The sequence below is a fragment of the Strix uralensis genome, chromosome 4 (genome assembly GCF_047716275.1).
Source record: "Strix uralensis isolate ZFMK-TIS-50842 chromosome 4, bStrUra1, whole genome shotgun sequence".
Classification (NCBI taxonomy): domain Eukaryota; kingdom Metazoa; phylum Chordata; class Aves; order Strigiformes; family Strigidae; genus Strix; species Strix uralensis.
In genome coordinates, this window is record NC_133975.1 from 1583675 (window position 1) to 1602956 (window position 19282).

The 19282-nt window shown below is 50.9% G+C and overlaps 1 protein-coding gene across 6 annotated transcripts in view; it reads right to left on the reverse strand.

Annotated features, from left to right (window-relative positions):
* The window catches only part of EXOC6B (exocyst complex component 6B), a 353544-nt gene that overhangs the window by 14326 nt on the left and 319936 nt on the right, over nucleotides 1-19282 (reverse strand). For 5 of the 6 annotated variants that reach the window (XM_074865396.1, XM_074865391.1, XM_074865392.1 and 2 more), the window contains one exon: nucleotides 7890-13505. The exons of the other annotated variant lie outside the window; for it this stretch is intronic. In XM_074865396.1, the coding sequence (XP_074721497.1) occupies nucleotides 13379-13505 (127 nt within the window). In that variant the 3' untranslated portion in view covers nucleotides 7890-13378. Of the gene's footprint in view, nucleotides 1-7889; nucleotides 13506-19282 lie in introns of those variants that run through there. 6 annotated transcript variants of the gene reach the window in all.

Genomic DNA, 19282 nt, shown 5'->3' on the forward strand with positions numbered 1-19282 from the left:
GGCCAAACCCCAGAGAGATGTTATCTACCCCTGCATGCCACCACACGCGTGCACGAGCCCTGGGCTGATCTGTCTGCAGACAAAGCTCACAAACCTCTCCTGAAGTCGGGGAGTGCTGGAGCCAGGAAGGAAAGCCATGACTTCACCACTCCTGGGGTCTGGATGAGCAGGATCATCCCCAGGATGGCTTCTTCATGGGGATTTACTGCCTGTGCAAGTTGCCACAGTGAAGATTTTGATGCCGAGATGTCCAGGACATGACCTTGAAGGCTCTGTGTAGCCCTCGGGGATGAGCTGGCTTGGCGTCCCTTCCGCCAAGTTGACAGTGGAGTTGTCTTCTCCCAAGCAGTGCTGAAGAAGGGTGATTTTTGACCAAAGCAGAAACTAGTGCACAGTGTGTGGCTGTGCTGATGAGCTGCTTGATTTCTCCTGGGTCCTCTGATGAGACGAAGCAGTTCAGGAGGGTGAGAAATCAAACCTGGCTGCAGCTCTGCAGCGCTGGAGCCATCGCTTCCTGGGAAGCTGGTGGTTCCTGCAGAGAACAAAGGGCATCGGACCGATGCTGCTCACATCACTTCTGCACACCAAGGGCTTGCTCCATGCTGCATCACAGGTCCGCAGTAAAAAAATACAGGTCGTGGGTCTGTGTCACCCTGGCTGTCTGTGCTCACCCTTTAACCCTCATGCTTCCGACAGCACATGCAACCTGAAGCCCAGCTGGGCTGTTCTATCGTCCTACCTGTAAATGCTGTTGCAATCCCTCCCTCCACCACCCGCTTTGGGATGAACAAAATATTCTGTCACCTTACCCATGAAGTATCCAAAGGGATCTGAACCTCTATGCCAGGCACAAAAATGCTTCAATCCTCTCATGAGCCGCATGCTGGGCACGTTTTGCCCATCAAGCAACAAGACTCCCAACCACTCCCATCAAGGAAGTCAATTCTCCAGCCAAGTTTTGCATCTCTTAAGCAATTGCCTTTCCATAGTGAGGAAGGAAGATTCCGTGGAGCAGGATATCTCTCAGTGGGCCACGACAGACTATGATGAGATGGGGTTGAGTATCACAGACACAGTGAATGTGTAGATCAGGGCCTCAGGCTGTTGCACCTCGCTCAGCAACACTTCTCATCAATGGTCTGATGCAAAACCACATTTTTCCGACCACAGTGACTCCAGGCTACCTTATAGCCTGCCCTCAGCCCTCCAAGCGGATGGATATAAGTGGACACATCCCAGTCTGTACCTAGAAAGAGGTGCACATGAGAGCTGGAGGGGTTTCACGGCACAAGATGCAATGCCAAGGCCAGAAGCGGGTGTTTAACAGATAAACGAGGGATTTCCACCTCCGACAGCCATGGTTTCAGGAGAAGCCAGTCCAGGTGCACCCTGCCAGAAGCTGCTTCAGGCTCTTCACATAGCTTTCTGCTTTCTCCTGAGCTGAGGGCAGCTGAGGTCAGGAAAGGACCCAGCTGAGATAAAGTTACGCTCGTATCTCAACCCCTGGGGAACGTCAGCCAGGGTCTGCCTCTTTACAGCCCATTGGTATGTGTCTAATACCCACCAAAAGCAAATTTGGACAATAAATATTAGGTTGCCAGTGATCTCTTCCTTATAAAGCAAATCTCAGTGCCTCAGAAAGCCCCAAAGCTGTGCAGCGGTGAGCAGGAGAAGCCGCAGCTTCAGGGGGGGCTTGGGGTGCTGAGGGAGGAGCACCCACCACTGGAGCCACTGCCAGCTGGCCTTGCAGAGGGGCCATCCCCCAGCATGGGCAATATTGAGGATATTCACCTTCGTCTCTTTTCCCCCTTTTCGTCTCTTCTGTGGGTTTCTTCTAATCTGAACCATGATGCTGTGGTGAAGTGGAAAAGCATAAGGCAGGAAGGTAGGGAAGACGTGTCCAAACATGACAGTTCAGAGGCTGTTGCCCATCCTTTCTTGGACAGATGGGAACAGAAACACACCTAGAGATCCAGTCACCCACCAGGCTCTGCTCGGGAAAACCCGTGGCTTTGTCTCGTTAAGAGGCTGGTAGGGCAGAGTGAAAGCTCAGTGCCAAAGATTTGGGGAGGAGAAGAGCCAACTTCTGCCTTCAGCCAGGACTTTTGCACCTCATGGTGGAGAAACATTACCAGAGCTGCAGATGATAGTGGTGTGATGGGGTTGTAGAGCATCCCCTACACTCCGCACACTCATGGGGGCCATCACAGCTTGAGCCTAAAAAGGGGACAGTAGTGAAAAAGACTGAAGTTCAAGTTCTTTCCAGGTCTCCACGCGACCTGTTCCCTGCAGGCAGAGGCTTCCTGGCCCTGCTGAGATGGTTTTGTTACCAGGATTGTGGATGGAGGAGAAACAGAATCGCTGTCCTCAGATGGGAGCCCCTGCACGGTGAAGCAACACGTGCTTGGGGCCACCAAGGGAGGAGAAATCAGGTCCCACCACTTCACTGAGGACTGTAAGTGAGGACCCGGGCAGCAAGCGTGTGTCTCTGTGCCCCCTCAAAGAGTGAGCCGACATCTGCAGCGGGCCGGCTAATGAATACAAACGACTGCCCCGTGCCCCGCCGGGGGGTCTTTAACACTTCACACGTCCCGGCGACGTTGAGTAATCATCTCCCAAAGCCTGCTCAGGCAGCCCCTCCATCCCACGGCAAGCGGCGTGGAGATGAATGACTGCTGAGAAGACACAGCATCGCAATAATTTTTCATCCCCAGTGTTGCTTAACCTTTCGTGAGCAAATCAGATTTCCCTGACACCGGCCTGGGCTCTGTACCTGCATTAAGTATTGCTGGGTCAGGGAGGGGCAGCTGTGATTTATGCCTTCTCCTTGCTAATCGGATTCTGGGGCAGGCAGATATTGATGGGCGCCTGCCTTTGATCCATGGCTCTCGTGAGCCTTCATTCAATTACCGCCCCACAGAATGCAATTAGCAGGGCCGCGAAGCCACGTGGGCCTCATAATCATGGCACAGAGCGAAGATGAAGGGGCTGTCATCAGGAGGAACGCCGCCCGGTCCCACCTGGGGATCGGATGCACTGTGGTGCATTTGGACAAAATGCTAAGGAAGCATCGAGGAGAAAAGTCCTGTTTACCCCAGACAGTCCCATCTTGCTTCTTCCCCACCACCCTTGCCTTCGGTGCCGTCTGGCTTGACCATCCTTGCCCTCTCTTGGCATTGTGACTGCTCTGCTGTGTTACTCCCTGCATAACCCACTTTCACAGCCCAAATCCAGTTGCTCTACCTCCCGTGTCTCCCTGCCCACATTTCTTCCCCTGTACGTAATGCTCTGTGCTCATTCCTCTTGGATTTCATCCAGTCTTCTTGCCAGAGGAGGTGCAATCCCCTCCCTACCTGCTCCAGCTCCCTCACCCATCCTTATCGCAGGTTGTGCTATCTCTGGGCTATCTGTTCCTCTCCCTTCTCATATTTATCTGCTCTACCCACCTCCTTTACCTGTGCTCTCCGGGCGTGTGATGACAGCTGTCTCTATCAGCTTTCTTCCTCCACTTTTGCTTTAAACTCTTCAGTCCCGCAAACTTTGGTGGTCCTTCTGGTCCAGTGTCCATCAGCCCCCTCGTTCCTTGCTCTTAGGGGTGGGAAGAAGTTCCTTGATGGTGTCCACATTCTCTCATCCATCTCACACAATCTTCCCTCCCCTGCCAGGACTGGTTTTGACCCACGGCAAGAAGAAATCTGGCAAACCCTACACACCGCAACAACGTCCTCACTGACAGGAATCATGGTGATGTCAACTGGGAAGAACTGAGCAACTACGATGAGCAGAGTGAAGGCAGGAGGGTGAGAGTCACCAGAGCAAAGTGCAGGGTCGGGCACCATGCAGAGCCCTTCACCTCAGTGGCCAACGAGAAGAAAGACCTGGATGCGATGGTCACTGTCTACAACAAAGCAATTCTGTCACAGCACTGGAAGAGGGAGTTTAGGATCTAGTGAGACATTTCTAGTTGAGACAGTGAAGCATTAATATACGTGTACGTGTCAGTCCTGGCAGCTCCTTGCAGCATGCATCTTTTTGGTCCATCATGTAGAAAGAGAGGCTCAGATGGGAACATGTGTGGGAAACGGCCACCAGAAAATGGAGAGGAACGGGGAGCCTAAAGCCCCTGGGCTTTGCTGGGCAGGGAAAACCTCAGCTGAAAAGACAGCATGATTTCTCTATATATACATATCAAGAGAGACAACACCAAGGAGGGGAAAGAGCTAATGAAGTTGAAGAACAAGAGCTGACGCAAAAGCAAGCAAGTGCAAACTGGTCTCAGATAAACACTGGTGGGACCTGGGATGGGTATCTGGGAAGTGAGATGCTGGAAAGGCTTCCAAACAGGTGTCCAGGGAGTTCATGGCGGGGATTTAGACACAACTGACATCAATTTAACACCACAGGACCTGACGAGATCCGCCCAACACCTCCAAGAAGCAGAGTCCTGGACAGAGGCTTTGAGGTCCGATGCGAGCCCAGGTGCTCTGGGCAGTATTCCCCTGCCTGTGTGCAGGGACCTGCATCTCACCTCGTCAACCTTTGGAGCTGATGAAGAGAAGGGGATGTCTGGGTCATTATCTGGTGCTCAACCAATTTGGGGGTTGGTTGGGAAGGTTTTGGCTCCCCCACAGTCTCCTGCCTGCAGCCACCACCCTGACTCAGAGTTCAGCAATCACCCAACAAGGTTTTCTTTCTTGTTGCATTTGCTGTAGCTGTTTCACAAAGAGTTGAATCCCAAACCCACAAGCAACCACAAGCAGGAAAGTTTTTTCCTCCTCATTTTCTTCAAGGCAGGCGAGACAAATACTTTTCAACAGATATTCCTGAGCATTTATTTCCTCCTGTCTCTGTCCCTTCTTGCCTTCACCTTGATTTACCTCTTAACCTCCTTCCTTGATGAGATTGGCTGAGGTTGCAGGAAAGTGAGGTTGTCAGATGAGCCTGTCTCCAGCCCATGGGATTTTCCTCCTTAAGGGAGCCAGCTCCAGCAGCCCCAGGAACAGAGCTGCCATGGGATGGACTGGAAGACGCCTGCATTGAGCTGTGGGTTTGTTATCGTGACATGTCCCACATACAGGACAGTCATCAGCCTGCATGCTTGGCACCGCTGGTACAATGCTCTGCCTGGTGCCACTCTAGAAAGCAGCCACAGAGTGGGAACTGCGTGGCTGAGTTACCAGCTCCATTGGACCAGACCTCGTGGTGACAGCGTCAACCAGGTTGAACATGATCCCACAGTTACTGTCCCTGACAGCACCGCAGACCACACTCCGGGAGTTGTGTTCAGATTGGACAGTAAGAAAGTCTTCACTGGGAGGGTGGTGCAGCCCTGGGACAGGCCACCAGAGAGGTGGGGATGTCCATCCATGGAGGTTTTTTAAGACATAAAGACACAGACTTCCTGAGCTAGCGTTAGCAATGGTCCTGCTTTGAGCAAGAGATTGGCCTAGAGACCTCCAGAGGTCCTGTCCCACTGGAGAGGGCAGGAGCATCTCTAGGGTTAAGCACGTTAAGGCTGTGCTGGATCTTCTTCCTTGTGGTGTCGTGGAGAACCCCACAAAGCTCTGCTGATGGCGATAACCCAGCTAGACTTGCCATTGACCAAGGCAGCGAGCCACCACATGGGGATGTTAAACCCCAGCACCGAAACTCAGCACCCCACAGAAGACGTCAAAATAAGAAACTCTAATTTTAAAAATGAGAAAAGCAAGGCATGGACAACCAAAAGGACCAACTCAAGGGCTCGGGGCACTCTCCCTAAATCTACCCAGTGACATGGCATCAGGCCAGGGTGTGAGCGGAGGTGTGGGGCCATGTCTCGCGCCCTTGCTGCACCATCCCAACTTGATCTTTTTCAGAGACGCCTGGGCATGTTCCTGGGGAGGTTTTGCTCCTCGGATGGATGGGGCTATACTCAGCACCATCCACCAGCTTACAACATGTCCCCAGGGCTGGGACAACAAGCTTGCTGCTCTGGCAGCCGCCTGCATAGGCTGGGGCAGCGGTCACAAGAAGTCCCAAGGACAGCTGGGGTCCCACCAGGCTTGGTGGCACGGGAACAGGTGAGTGGCTCTGGGGTGCCACTCAGCTGTGGTGAGGTTTGGCCCTGCTTTGTGCACTGATTTAGGGGCAGGCACGGCCCCTCCACACCGTAGCGCTCGGTCTTTGGTGTAACATCGCTGCGCGCTGCAGCATCCTACATCCGCGCCCCAAAACGTACCCGCGGCTCCAGCTGAAGATCTGCTGGCTGGGATGGTCCGAGGAGATCTCTGCCCACCATTTCCCACTGGAGCCCTGCGGTGCAGCAGAACATCTCCAGATCTCCCGCCCAGGGCTGAGCATCCCCTGAGCACGATTCTCAGCCTGGAGCATCCTGGTGCTCTTAGCACCACTCAGCACTCAAAATACACCAGGCCAAGGGGCCCAGGGCTCACGTCAAAGCCCTCAACCCAGGCCCATTGCACGGAGCTGCCCCGTGGGAGCAGACATCAGGCTGATCCGTGGTGCTGCACCAGCTTCTGGGTCCCAGGGTGGGCTGCCCAAGCTTGGGGGGCTTCGTGCATTTTTGGGGTCCCACCTGGACCTGCTGTCAGAGGAGATGGCACTTTCCCTTTTGTTCATGATTGCCCTTGCCAGGTAGCGCCCAAGAATATGCTGAGGTGGACAGATGAAATTTGGGAGGTTCCCATCCTCCTTTTAACCTCTTCTGCCCCATGTGCACGTGCAAATGCCCCTTGCAGAGGTTTAGTTAGAAACGAGCACCGGGGAGCATTTTTCCTCCCCACTGCACCAAATTAAGAGGCAGGACTCCCTGCCCCAGGACGTGATGGAAACCAAAAGGGATAAACGGCTTAAAAAAGGGTTTTAGAGGAATTCAGGGAACACAATCCATCCAAGATCCTTTTACACAGCTGCTGCTTTCCAGGAGGGAGTCCCCCAGCCCATGACCATTCCCTAAATCCTTCACTCCTACACACCGAACCACATCATCTGCCTGAGCCCTTCCACCAAACCTCCCCATGGCCCCTACCAGGGGGGCAGGACCCCCAAGTCCTCCCCATCCTGGCACGTTCAGCAACACCTGGGCCCATGGAGATGCCCCAGTACTGTGCCTCTGTTCAGGATTACATGCCGAGATAGCCCAGTTAGCCCGTTCTTAATTAGCGTGTGTCATGTTGATTTTATATCATTTTAATTTCTTAATCAACGTGCCGTGTGGTACCAAGTCAAACATCTTACAGAAACCAAAGTCTACTGCATGTTGAGTGCCAGGGCTGGGAGGTATTTGGGGAATGTAATATCCTAACGCAGTTAGGGCCAGAAAAAAACCCAAAACCAACATGCTAATATAATCATCAAATTACAAAGGATGATAAATACCATGAAAGAAAATACGCAATGTGAGCGGACAAAAAGATTTCCCACAGAAAGCTAACGCAACCCCCCCCCCTCTGCCTCGATGAGCTGCCTATTATCTCCGCTCTGCTCTCCAAAACCTTAATTCCTGCTCAGAATTACCTTCCCCAGACGCAAACCTAGATGTAATCAATGAGAGCAAGGCGGCTACTTCTTCAGCTCCACGCTTGGGTTTAATCATGCTTGTTTATGGTAGAAACCAATTAAAATAGCCACCGAATTAGGCAAAACTTGGCTTTAGCTCACAGCACGTCGATGCAACACGGGGTGCGGGAGCCAGCGCTCATTAAGGGGTTGTTTCCCCCACAGGACAATCTATAAATCTGAGTGTTTCAGCAGCAAATTTTTGCTGGTTGTACAAAAGAGATGGTGAATTTTGTCTTTTATGGGATTTAGGGTTTTTCCCCAGCAAGGTGAAGGCAAAGGCAGTGCCTTCGCAGCGATGCACACAGCCACGGCGAGCACAGGCGCTTATTTAAACAGTTATATGCTGTATTGTTTAATAGAAGTTACAATAGGATAAATGTACAGTCCAAATCAACATGCTAATTTCTAACGCAATTTAACCTGTAAACCATGCAGTCCATTTTTTAATCAGTCCATCTCTCTTTTTTTTTCTTTTAATCAGTAGCTCTGCTAGTGAGTTTTAAGGAAAAAAAAAAAAGTTCCCTTTAAAGTTAAACCTAATTTACTAAATTTTCCCCTTATTGTGCAACGACTTGTGCAAAAAAAGCTGTTTTCACCACATTAGTTTACAAAATCACGTCCTTCCCCCCCGAAAAAAAATGAGAAAAGGCAACACAAGCAGCCAGTGGATAGGGAGGGATGGGGATGAGGGTGTGGGTGTGTTTTCATGTCAAAATAAATCCAGAGGGATGAGGCAAGGCAGAAAGCAACTTGGTCCAGGCTGGATTCCAGAAGCCTGACCCTGTTGCCAGTGGAGGTTTTGGGGTGCTGCCCCCGGAGCCGGAGGAGCTGCAGGTGGGATGGATGCTGGCTCCGGCCAAAGCTCCCCCTGGCCTGGCCCTGGGGGCAAGAGAGGGGCTTGAGACCAGAGCAGCAGCTTCAGGGATGAAGCAAATCAACCAGTCTCCAGGTCACAGCCTGAGCCCCCCCCCCATCTGCTGTTTTTGGGGTGAATCCCGCCCAGAGCACGACTTTCCCTCAAATGCACGACTTTCCCAGTTGACAGCAGAGAAGGGCCCATCTTGAAGTCATTTGCCATGAGATTTAGTTGAGATTTATTTGGGAGTTGTGTTCCCTCCCTCGTGATAAACACACGAGTCGTGCTGCTGGGGCAGGGGGGGCACACGGGGTCTCTGGGCACCAAAAGAAATGGGGCGCAGAGACCCCAACAGCCCTGCGGCATCCGGGGACGGGACACGCATCCAGCCAGGGCATGGGAGGGTGGTTCCATGCTCCAAACCACTTGATGCTTTAAAAAAAGCCCCAAACCCACCCCAGAATTAAAGAGAAAAACCAAACTGAGGTGTGGTGGAGAGGTAGGAAACAACCAAGGGCCAAGATTTCTTTGCCCGGGGTTTGAACGCTGGTTTGAAGGGATGCTGGAGGCACATGGACCGCAAATGTCCCTCATCTGCCGCTTCCCAGCATCGCTACCCCGGGGGGGGAAAAGATTTTACCCTAAAACCAGCTTCAGCCCAGGAGGTGCCGACAGCAGCCGATGCCACCGCAGTGGCCCCGGCTCCATCTCTGTTTTCCATGCTGTCGCCCAGCATCTTGCAAAGAGTTTGGGGCCAGCCTGCAAACGCCCACGCCTTCTGCCCAAACATCCATTTTTGTAGCAGCACAAAAGCAGCCAATTTTTAAGAAAACAAAAACCAAACCAGCCCCTCGAACAAAACATCAGCCAGCTTCTCCCCCCACACACCCCCCCCGCCCCCCCGCATCAGAGCCTGGAGTTGCGGTTGGATGTAGAACAAAGTGCAAAATTGCTAAGAGCATCTGACTTGAACTTCAGCCCTAGGAATAAAAAAAAAAAGAAAAAGCCAAAAAAAATCTCCTCTTCTCTCTCACACACATGCACACACACTGATGTCTAACAGAGGCCATCCCCCTCATGTATAGGTGTGGTTTGGGCTGCAAGTTAGCACTTTTAGAGACCTTATTTAAAATTATTCCCAACCCCTGGGCTGACTGCACAACCCCTGAAGATTATAAAGAAGATAAGATGTGCAGATGCTTCTCAGGAAGCCAAACTTGTCTTTTTTTTTTTTTTTTTTTTTCCCCACTGGTGCTGAAATATGTTTGCTGGCTCAGGGAAAAGGTGGGGGCTAACCCAGTCTCTTCTACGGCCACCACTTAAAAAAAAAAAAACTAAGGAAGGTTCAATATATGTACATGGAGGTGTTAATAGCAGCATTATTTGTTTTGGGGGTTGCAAATCTTCAATTACAGCAGCTAATTTTCCCACCCCCCCTTATAAATTTATAGCAACAACCTTTCCCTCATAAGCAATACCATCCGTATCGGAGGATACCAATCATTAGTAAGAGATTTAGAGGGGATTTTAAATGTCTTTCAGGGCTTTTTAAGCAATCTGTTTAAAAGATTAATTTTATTTTGAAGGGATAGAACTGCATCTCTCAGAACAAAAAGTTAATTAGGACCAGAGCACCAAAATGCCATTTTTCATCCCGGTCTGTGACTTGTGGTTAGGCGCTTGACCTCCCGAAATCAGAAACTCGCTCAATCTCTCTCCCTTGGCCGAGTTTGACTTTCCCAGCAGCAAGTCCTGAGCACCAGAAGCTGGTTTGCAGGATCCCAATCCCAGCCTCTCTGAGCAGAGCTTAGAGGAGCAAGGAAATCCAGCCCAGGCAGGCATGGCCATGCTGTGCCACTCCTCTTTTAACTAAAGCTCAGTGGAGACGGGACAGAGAGCCCAGATGTGGGATGGGGAAGGCTGGGAGCTGTCTGGAGCATCTGAAACGAGGTCTTTCCCCGAGATCCAGCTGCTTTGGGGTTTTTTTGGTGGGTCTACCTTGTGCAATGCAATATAGGGGTCACTCCTTGGGGGAAAAAAGTGGAGTTTCAAGGTGGTGGTGGGAGTTGGATGATTTTTTCGTCCCCTTCCCCATCTCTCGGGGACCGGAGGTGATGCTGCCCGGCGGTACCTGCTCCTTTCTTCATCCTGCATCTACCATGGAGGGGAGAAAAATCTGCAAAAGCAAAGCACGGCCTCGCCTGGCAGCAACGCCAGCAGCTGACAAAAGCGATTAAAAATTGTGTTTGACAGTCTATCCTCCCACTAATAAAACCTGGAAATGCCAGAGTGCCTTATTTGTCATGCTTGCTGATGCTCAGTGATGCCACTGCCAGCATCTGTAGCAGCTTGATTCTGAAGGATTTTAAAGTGCTTGGTACTATTTAATGGCCCTTATCTGAAGTGCCCTGTGGACTGAAGCTTCCCCTGTTACTGTCACCATATCTGGGTTTTTCGTTTCGATCTCCAACCTCTGGGTAGGAGCTCAGATCTGATGCTTGAACCAGTCGATCCCACCTGCTTTTGCCACCCCCTTCGCACTCTTGTCCCCACGTCAGCACTGCTGAGGGATGGGGAGGAGAAATTAATTTTCCCCGTGGTCCTGTGGCTCGTCTTGGCTGGAGGGCTGAGGGCTCTTCCATAGCTGCCAGGGCTATACGGACCGGTCTGCTTCCTTTCTCCAGCAATCTGGTGAGGAAGAGCTTCCTATTGGAGTCCAGCAAGCTGGGCAATCTTTCCTTCTCGGTTGTGCAGGATTTGGGATGACAAGATCAAACTGGGGATCCCCTGGGGCTCACAGGGGCCATGGTGAAGCCCCCAGGCTGGTTCACGCTCAGGTCCAGCATTTTGGAGAGCAGAAAAGAGGTTGCCAGCAGGGAAGGGACTGAGTTCATTTTCACTGGTCCCTCTGACAGCCTTTGCTCTGTCGTATGTAGGTGATCCGTTTCTGGCCACGCTAACATCAACTTTCATTCAGCTGCTTCTTTTTTTCCTCCATCTTTCTTACAAGTACTTCAAAGAGGCGTTAAGAAGAAATTAACCTCTGATCCCCTGCCAAAAGCAAGGAACCATAAGGCCAGGTTTGGTTCTTCCCTCTTATTAATGAAAATAATCCACTGGTCCTCCTGGCTGGAGACTGCTGGGACAGGACAACAGCCCCAGAAGGTCATTGCTGACAACGTGCCTATTTACTTTCAGGGTTAAGTAACACGTACCCTTATTGAGAAGAAAATAAAAAAAAAAAAAAGTATTGCTGAGGAACAAGGAGGGAAGATAAAGCACCATCCCCTTCGTGTATCCAGAGCTTGAGTATCAGAAGAGCTCCCCAGGCAAAAAAACATTGAGCAAAAAGTGCACGTGGTCGGAGAGTGAAGGGACTGAAAGCACCACGGAAGCACTTCTGCCCTTCTGCAAATGCCACGCGGTGATGATCAAACAAGTCCTGCCCCTCCGTAGCTTCGGGAGTCTGAGCCGAGGGTGGGGAAGGAGAGGATCCCTCCTCCTCTTCCAGAAGTGGTTTGAGGGCTGAGCACCCACCACCTTCAAACGAGGGTGGGAAATGGGCACAGCTCATGCCCGTGCTCCAGCAGCACTGCCAGGGCTGTAACATCCACGGGGAAGATTTTAATTCCCTTTAAACATCAGGGTTTGGGTGGTGAGGGAACCGGCTGGATAAGCTTTCACCTGCAGTAATTAGAGTCAGAAGGGCAATGAGAAGGGTGAAAGTCCCCTCTCTCTGTAACCTGAACCCTGGGATGCAAGTCCTGCTGGTAGCGTTACCATCCTCTGTCTTGATTGGAGCGGAGGATGTTTGGGCACCTCCAGAGCAGAGAGGGGAATTTTGTCCGTAGGCACTTTTGAGCCGGGGGGGGGGAGCTGAGCGATGCTGCTCCGTGGGGCATCTCCCGCTGCCTCCGCTTCGGGTACCTGCAGGAGGTTCCTTCTCATCGTCCCGGCCAGCGGCGAGGTGGCGGGACTGCTCTTCGAGCCAGGGCGCTCGCGGGAAGCGGAGGGGCTTTACCCCATTGCACCGTATCAGGAGGAGAGGGAAAATGGGACACCAGCATGGAAAAGAGGTGCAAGGAGAGAAATAAAAACCAACCCTGAAGGGTGCCCTGGACACCGGGAGAGCCCAGTCTGCACCATCCCTGCTGAGCATCCTTCCTCTCCCGCTACCCAACCATGCTGGGTGGGAGCAGCAGCATCCCAGCACCAGACTGGTGCGGCAGAACACCCTGCCAGGTTACCTCCTGGCTCTCCCTTTCCAAATCTAATTAACAAGGCAGCTCTCAAAGCCCTTCTGTATGTCCAAAAGACACTGGCCAGTCCTAGAGGTGGAGCTCAGGGGGTGGCTATGCTGATGACAGACGCACAGGAAAGGGCTGCAGCTCCAGCGGAGGTGGAAATCAGCCCTTCCAGGAAAAAGAGGAGAAAAATTGGGAAATCAGCTTGCCTCTTTTCCTACCTAAATCCAATATGCAAGTTGGTAAGACAAGCTAACGGGTGACCCTCTTTCTAAACGTGTGCTCCTTTTACCGGAGCCCATGAGAAGAACCTGAAACCACGACTCCTCTCTATATGTTTTGTTTTCATTTGTTCTGCAACTGAATAAGTTAACAAAAGGAAGTCAGACCGATTCTCTCAATTTGGCTTATAAAAAAAAAAAAAATAGTCTGGGTGTGAACTTCTCTCTCAGGCTTCAGGATTTACCATCACTTTATAAACCCCTGAAAATAGGAGTTTATAACAGGCGACTCCTGACACCACCTTCACAAGAAGTGCTGCCTATCTTCCCCGGGATTGTTTAACAAGGAACATTTTGTCATCGGGGTAGGTTTCATGAATACTATACAGGTGAATAAAAAAATACATATATTCTCTTTGAACAAGAATCCCAAGTCCAGGCATGTGGAAGGCTGCGGTGCAGGGCCCGGCACGGGCAGAAGGTCCCCCAGTCCCTCAGGAGTGATGGCTGTTGATCAGGCTGCGGAGCTGCTTGGCCACGGTGTCTATCAGCTTCTGCTTGTCCCTCTCGTTTTTCCGAAACTGGGCAAAAACGTTGTTTTTTCTGCTCGTGTCTCTCATCCTGTGCAGAGTAGAAAGAGGTTATGGCACAGGGATCACTGCTCAACGGTGCACCCAAGCCCCATGAAGGAATCACGTGTAAAGTGCCCGTGTTCAGGCTCTGATAGAGGAGGTGACTGAATCTAAAGGCTCTACCCCCATTTTTATCACGTATTTGTGTAAAGATGGGCATAGCAAGCCATGTGCAGGCTTTATATAGTTTGCATTTTTGCTTTAAACCCCGCAGACCCCAATCAATGTCACTGTAGGGTCTATCTCTAATGCCAAAATGCACGAAACCTTAAAGCCTCTCGTTCTTCCCTTCCAAACAGCTTTTGCTACGTTCCCATGTCGCCTTCTGAAGTGGTAAATGACCATGCCATAGTATTAGGAGGAAATTAAAAAATTAACATCAAATCCACAGCATTAAGGCTTCTTATTGGAAATGGTGCATTGCATGTGGCCAAGAGATGCAGCTTTTGTGGCAGCCGGAAAGGTTTAGAGTTGTGAATTTAAAATACTATATTATATAATTTATATTAAAGGAAGGAATCCAGCACTGGTTCCCTCAATTTAAAAATCTTGAGAACTGTAATTTTTAAAAATTACATTTAAAAATCTTGAAAATTGTAATTTTTTAAAATTACATTTAAAAATCTTGAGAATTGTAATTTTTAAAAATTACATTTAATACATGAAATAGAACTTTGGTCTCCACGAGGTTTCCAAAAAGCCAGAGAGAAGAAGAGCAGGTGGTGGGACGGGACCTGAAGGCGAAGCTGGTGCAGCTCCATCTCCCTCCCCATGCAAAGCTGGGGGGTCATGTACGCTTGCATTCACAGATGCATATTTGGGGGGGGGGGGGGGGGGGGGGGGCAGGTCTTGTTGCATCGTCCAAGCGTGAGCTTTTTGCAGGCAGGGCATGTGCTGGGAAAGGAAACCACCCCACAAGGGTCAACCCTTCAACAGCTCCTGAAGGTATCAGCCTCAACATCCAACCCGCTGGTTCTCAGCCGGCACTGCTTTTAGAATACCACAATTTGTAAATGATTTTCTCGGTAAATCAGATCTGGCAGAGGCTGATGGCTTTGGATGAGTCACTTAAGTCTGTGTTTTCGGCTTCGGGGACCTAAATGAAGCATTAAAGTGGCTGGGATACAGCGCTGAGAGTCCCTGGGAAATTGGCACTTTATCAAACCAGGGGGTTTTTGAGTTAACCGAGCACAAATCAAACCTCTTGAAACTTATTTAACCGATTAAAAAAAAAAAAATCTAACTTTTTTCATGCTTCAGTCTTCCTTAAAAGAGCCAAAGGGAATCTGAAATGTTCCCAAAAACATCCAGCTTGGAACTGGAAACAAGGATAACAACTTTATCCCAAAGGCTAATTTGCTAAAGTTATAAGAGCCCAAAGACACAGGATTACAATCGAGCTGCTTTCCCAACAGTAACAAGATAGCTTGGAGCGCTTTTATTCAGCAAAATAAGTATTATTTTTTTCCTTTCTCTGTTTTTTTTAACCAAAGCAGGTTGCCAGCTGCTTCGCCACAAGAAGCAGGGAGCGATCGCACCGACGGGAAGCGGGGTTTTTGAGTCGCGCAGGTTAGAGGCGTCGCGGTATCGTGAATTTTGGAAATAACCAGCCTCCCGCGGGAGCCCTCCGGCAGCGCTCTACGGCTCCAGAGGATCTCAAAGCATTTCACCAGGAGGGCTGAGAGCTCTGTTTCTATTTCCCAGGCTATGTGGGGATGTCAGAGGTGCTGAAAATAAACCTGTACCTTCAGAAACCTCCACCCAGCGCTGTACCCATCACTCTCCATCACTGCCTGCTGCAGCTACCCCCGCGGAACACGTGGGGAATTTACAGCAGAGCATCCTCTGCCCTAAGAGCTCTCTCATCCTGGGCATCCTCGGAGCCATCTCAGTCTTGTGGGACCTGTTCAGGTCCATGAAATGTTTCTGAAGTAACGCATGTTGCGTGCAAGAAAACTTTTGCCCGCATTTGAACAATTAAAAAGGCATTGCATGGATAAAGCTACTGGATCAGGATGAAAAAGCAGTCAGAGCACTGATCCCTCAACAAACTCACTTAGGTGGATCTGTTGAACTGGGGATGAGTGTCTGGGAGGGATGGGAGCTGCTGGTATCCCCAGGTATCGCGTGAAGGTAGAGGCACTAAGCTGTTAAGTATTATTAATTAAGTCACCTAGAGGACACAAAATCCTGCCGAATTTGGGTTGTGCTGTGCCAGGGAGCGGGCAGCCTCAGGAGTGGCTGCATCCTTGGGAAAGGCTGAGCTTGCTGAGGCTGGGAGGAGACCACGCCAGCCCCGGTCCTGCCGTCGCAGCCCTGCAGACAAACACTGAGCCGACGCGATGTGCTCGGTGGCAAAGGCGTTCAGAAATGCCAGCCTGGTTTTTTTTTCCCAGCATTTAGCTATAGGAAGCACCCGGTCCCTGATCAAGCAGTGCATCCAGACACCAACAATATCAGCTTTGAAAGAGGGAGGTAATGCTTTCAAGCAGCTAAGCAACCCTTTGGAGGATTGAAAATTTTATTTCTTTAAGTGTATGCCTGCAGAGCCCTGGGACAACCCAGCACAGTTTTGTAATGTGGTCCCTGTGCGTTAGCGCAAGAATTGAAAGTAAGAAGAAGGGAAAAAGAGAGCTCAGCGCTGTCCCCGCCCCTGTCAACAAACACCACCCTCAATAGAGCCAAGCTTTGTTTAAATTAATCTATAAGAAAAAAAAAGCAACAGAGTAAAAGCTCCTCTTTTAGCTCTAATTAGTGCATTTGAGACGATAAAGTTACCGGAGGGAACCGTTTCAAAGACAGCTTGCATTTAGATCATTTAGTGCTCCATTTAAATCAAACAATAAAGTCACTGCAAGGTGAGGGTAAAAGCCCAAGCAATCAGCATACTTACACTCGTGATATCCTATGAGAGATGTGTGATTAGGAAAAGAGATAATGATGAAAACAGGTTACCAAATGAACCAGCAGATCAGAATTTCACGTCGCCTTGTCGGCAAAGCTCAGCTGCCTACGGAGAGGGTTGGGGAGGTGGGCTCGGGGAGCGGGTGTGCCTGAAGCTGCAGCCAGGTCAGTGCAGAGTCTCAGGGGGAGCTGGAGCTGGTGGATGATGCACAGAAACCCCTCCAAAGGGCCTGAAGCCCGAGCGGGGAGAGGGCAGAGCCTGCCAGAGCATGCAGGTGATGCCACGCCATGAGGATGCGGGAGATGCAAGTGCCAACCCTGAGACTCCACGGGAGCTGCCTCAGGAAAGCAAATCGGATATGTGAAGATTGCCCTTCAAATGAGATCCCTTTTGGGGAGAAGGCTGGCAAGCTGAGCTGGGGTTTGTGGCTTTTTACAGAATCATGGAATCACAGAATCATTCAGGTTGGAAAAGCCCCTCGGGATCATCAAGTCCAACCCTCAGCCTGACTCTACAAAGTTCTCCCCTACCCCACATCTCCCCACAGCTCATCCAAACGGCCCTTAAACACACCCAGGGATGGGGACTCCACCCCTCCCTGGGCAGCCTATTCCACTCTCTGACCACTCTTGCTGGGAAACATTTTTTCCTCATGTCCAGTCTGACCCTCCCCTGTTGCAGTTTAAAGCCGTTCCCTCTTGTTCTGTCACTAATCACCTGGGAGAAGAGACCAGCACCAACCTCTCTACAACGTCCTTTCAGGGAGCTGTAGAGTGATGAGGTCTCCCCTCACCTTCTCCTCCTCACACTGAACAGTCCCAGCTCCTTCCATCGCTCCTCACAGGATTTATTCTCCAGGCCCTTCCCCAGCTCGTTGCCCTCCTCTGCCCTCGCTCCAGCCCCTCGAGATCTCTCTCATATTGAGGTGTCCAAAACTGGACACAACACTCCAGGTGTGGCCTCACCAGTGCAGAGCACAGGGCGACTGTCACCTCCCTACTTCTGCTGGTCACACTATTTCTAATCCAAGCCAGGATGCCGGTGGCTTTCTTGGCCCCCTGGGCACCCTGCTGGCTCATGTTCAGCTGCTTGTCAATGAGAACCCCCAGACCCTTCTCTTCCAGACAGCTCCAGCCACCCCTCCCCAAGCCTGTAGCCATGCAGGGGGTTGTTGTGGACCAAATGCAGGACCTGGCACTTGGCCTTGTTGAAGCTCATCATGTTGACGTTGGCCACCGATCCAATCTATCCAAGTCTTTTAATACCACCACTGAGCACAGATGCTGCACACTCGATACTACCTGGGGAAAATGGCCAGGAGCATGGAGCTGCCCTCCTGCTGTCCCACTTCTTCCCAGCAACTGCCACAGATCCCAGCTGACTGCCTGCTCCCACTTCCCTGACTATTCCAGCTGTTTCATGTCCAAGCTCTCAGATTTTTGATAACTCTTTATTTTACTATTTTACTGATAGCTCTGAATATACCACACACTTTTGCATCATGGATGTCAGGTTGCGAATACGTTGCGAATAACACAGCGTATTACACAGCACATAGAAATACATATATAAAAACAGTGCTATGATGTATAAAAGTGCTTTACACACAGCAACTACCTAAATTTAGTCCCTGTGTACCATATTGATAACACTTGGATGTCAGGAGTTGCTGTGATGTTAGCTGTTCTCCTCTGCAGGAGAGGAAGACAGGGCTGTTACGTGCACCACAGATAATACAGATGCAACTCAGAAGCACACCAAGGTTGCTCTTCTAAAAGTGTAGCCCCACTCTAAACTAGTCACCTCCTCCTCTGCAAGCAATGGAGAAAGAGAGGTACTCCAAAAACCAACTCAAACTCCTCCTCAGGGTCTGATTTCACGGTAAACCTAACCAAATCTAACTGCAACTCACTTATCCTGCCTGCTCCTCCACTCAAGACATAGCAGGGGAGTGCCCATGGCATGAGCTGCTTGGAAAATTATTAATTACCATTTTTGGCAGGTTACTTCTCTGTCAGATCAGCTGGAAGACCAGCTGTGAGGTCTGATGGTAGGGGCAGGACTAGGGCTGATCCTCCCAGTGAGAGCCTGGAGGTCTACCAGAGAAAGGGTCATCCAGGGGCAGGATGGGTGACTGGTGGCACTTCTCTCGCATGTGCTAGAGGGGTTACAAGCAAAGCAAATCCCACTCTTTGGGTCTGCAGCAAACTCCTGGGCTTTCCCTCCTTGCTGTTGGCTCGTAGGACTGGCACAAGCCCTCTCATTGTGCTTCAGGAGGGATCCCAAAACCCCACAGAGACCACGCAGTGCGTGCCCGGCACATCCCGGCACAGCTCCAGGGCTTGGGCTGAAGCTGTGCAAAGCACATGAGCTACAGCCTTCAAAAAGGCTCAGGTTCAGCCTTCTTAAAGAGCATGTCCTTGCTAAGGGCAAGCCCTGGAGCACACAGCCACCTAAAGACACCGTCCCTGGCCTGTAGCCGGGCTCCCAGCACTTGATCCTCCCCATGGATTCAACAGAAGGGAGAAAGAAGAAGAGACGAAGAGGAGAAAGGAGAGGAGAGGAGAGGAGAGGAGAGGAGAGGAGAGGAGAGGAGAGGAGAGGAGAGGAGAGGAGAGGAGAGGAGAGGAGAGGAGAGGAGAGGAGAGGAGAGGAGAGGAGAGGAGAGGAGAGGAGAGGAGAGGAGAGGAGAGGAGAGGAGAGGAGAGGAGAGGAGAGGAGAGGAGAGGAGAGGAGAGGAGAGGAGAGGAGAGGAGAGGAGAGGGGAGGGGAGGGGAGGGGAGGGGAGGGGAGGGGAGGGGAGGGGAGGGGAGGGGAGGGGAGGGGAGGGGAGGGGAGGAGAGGAGAGAATTTTCAGCTGA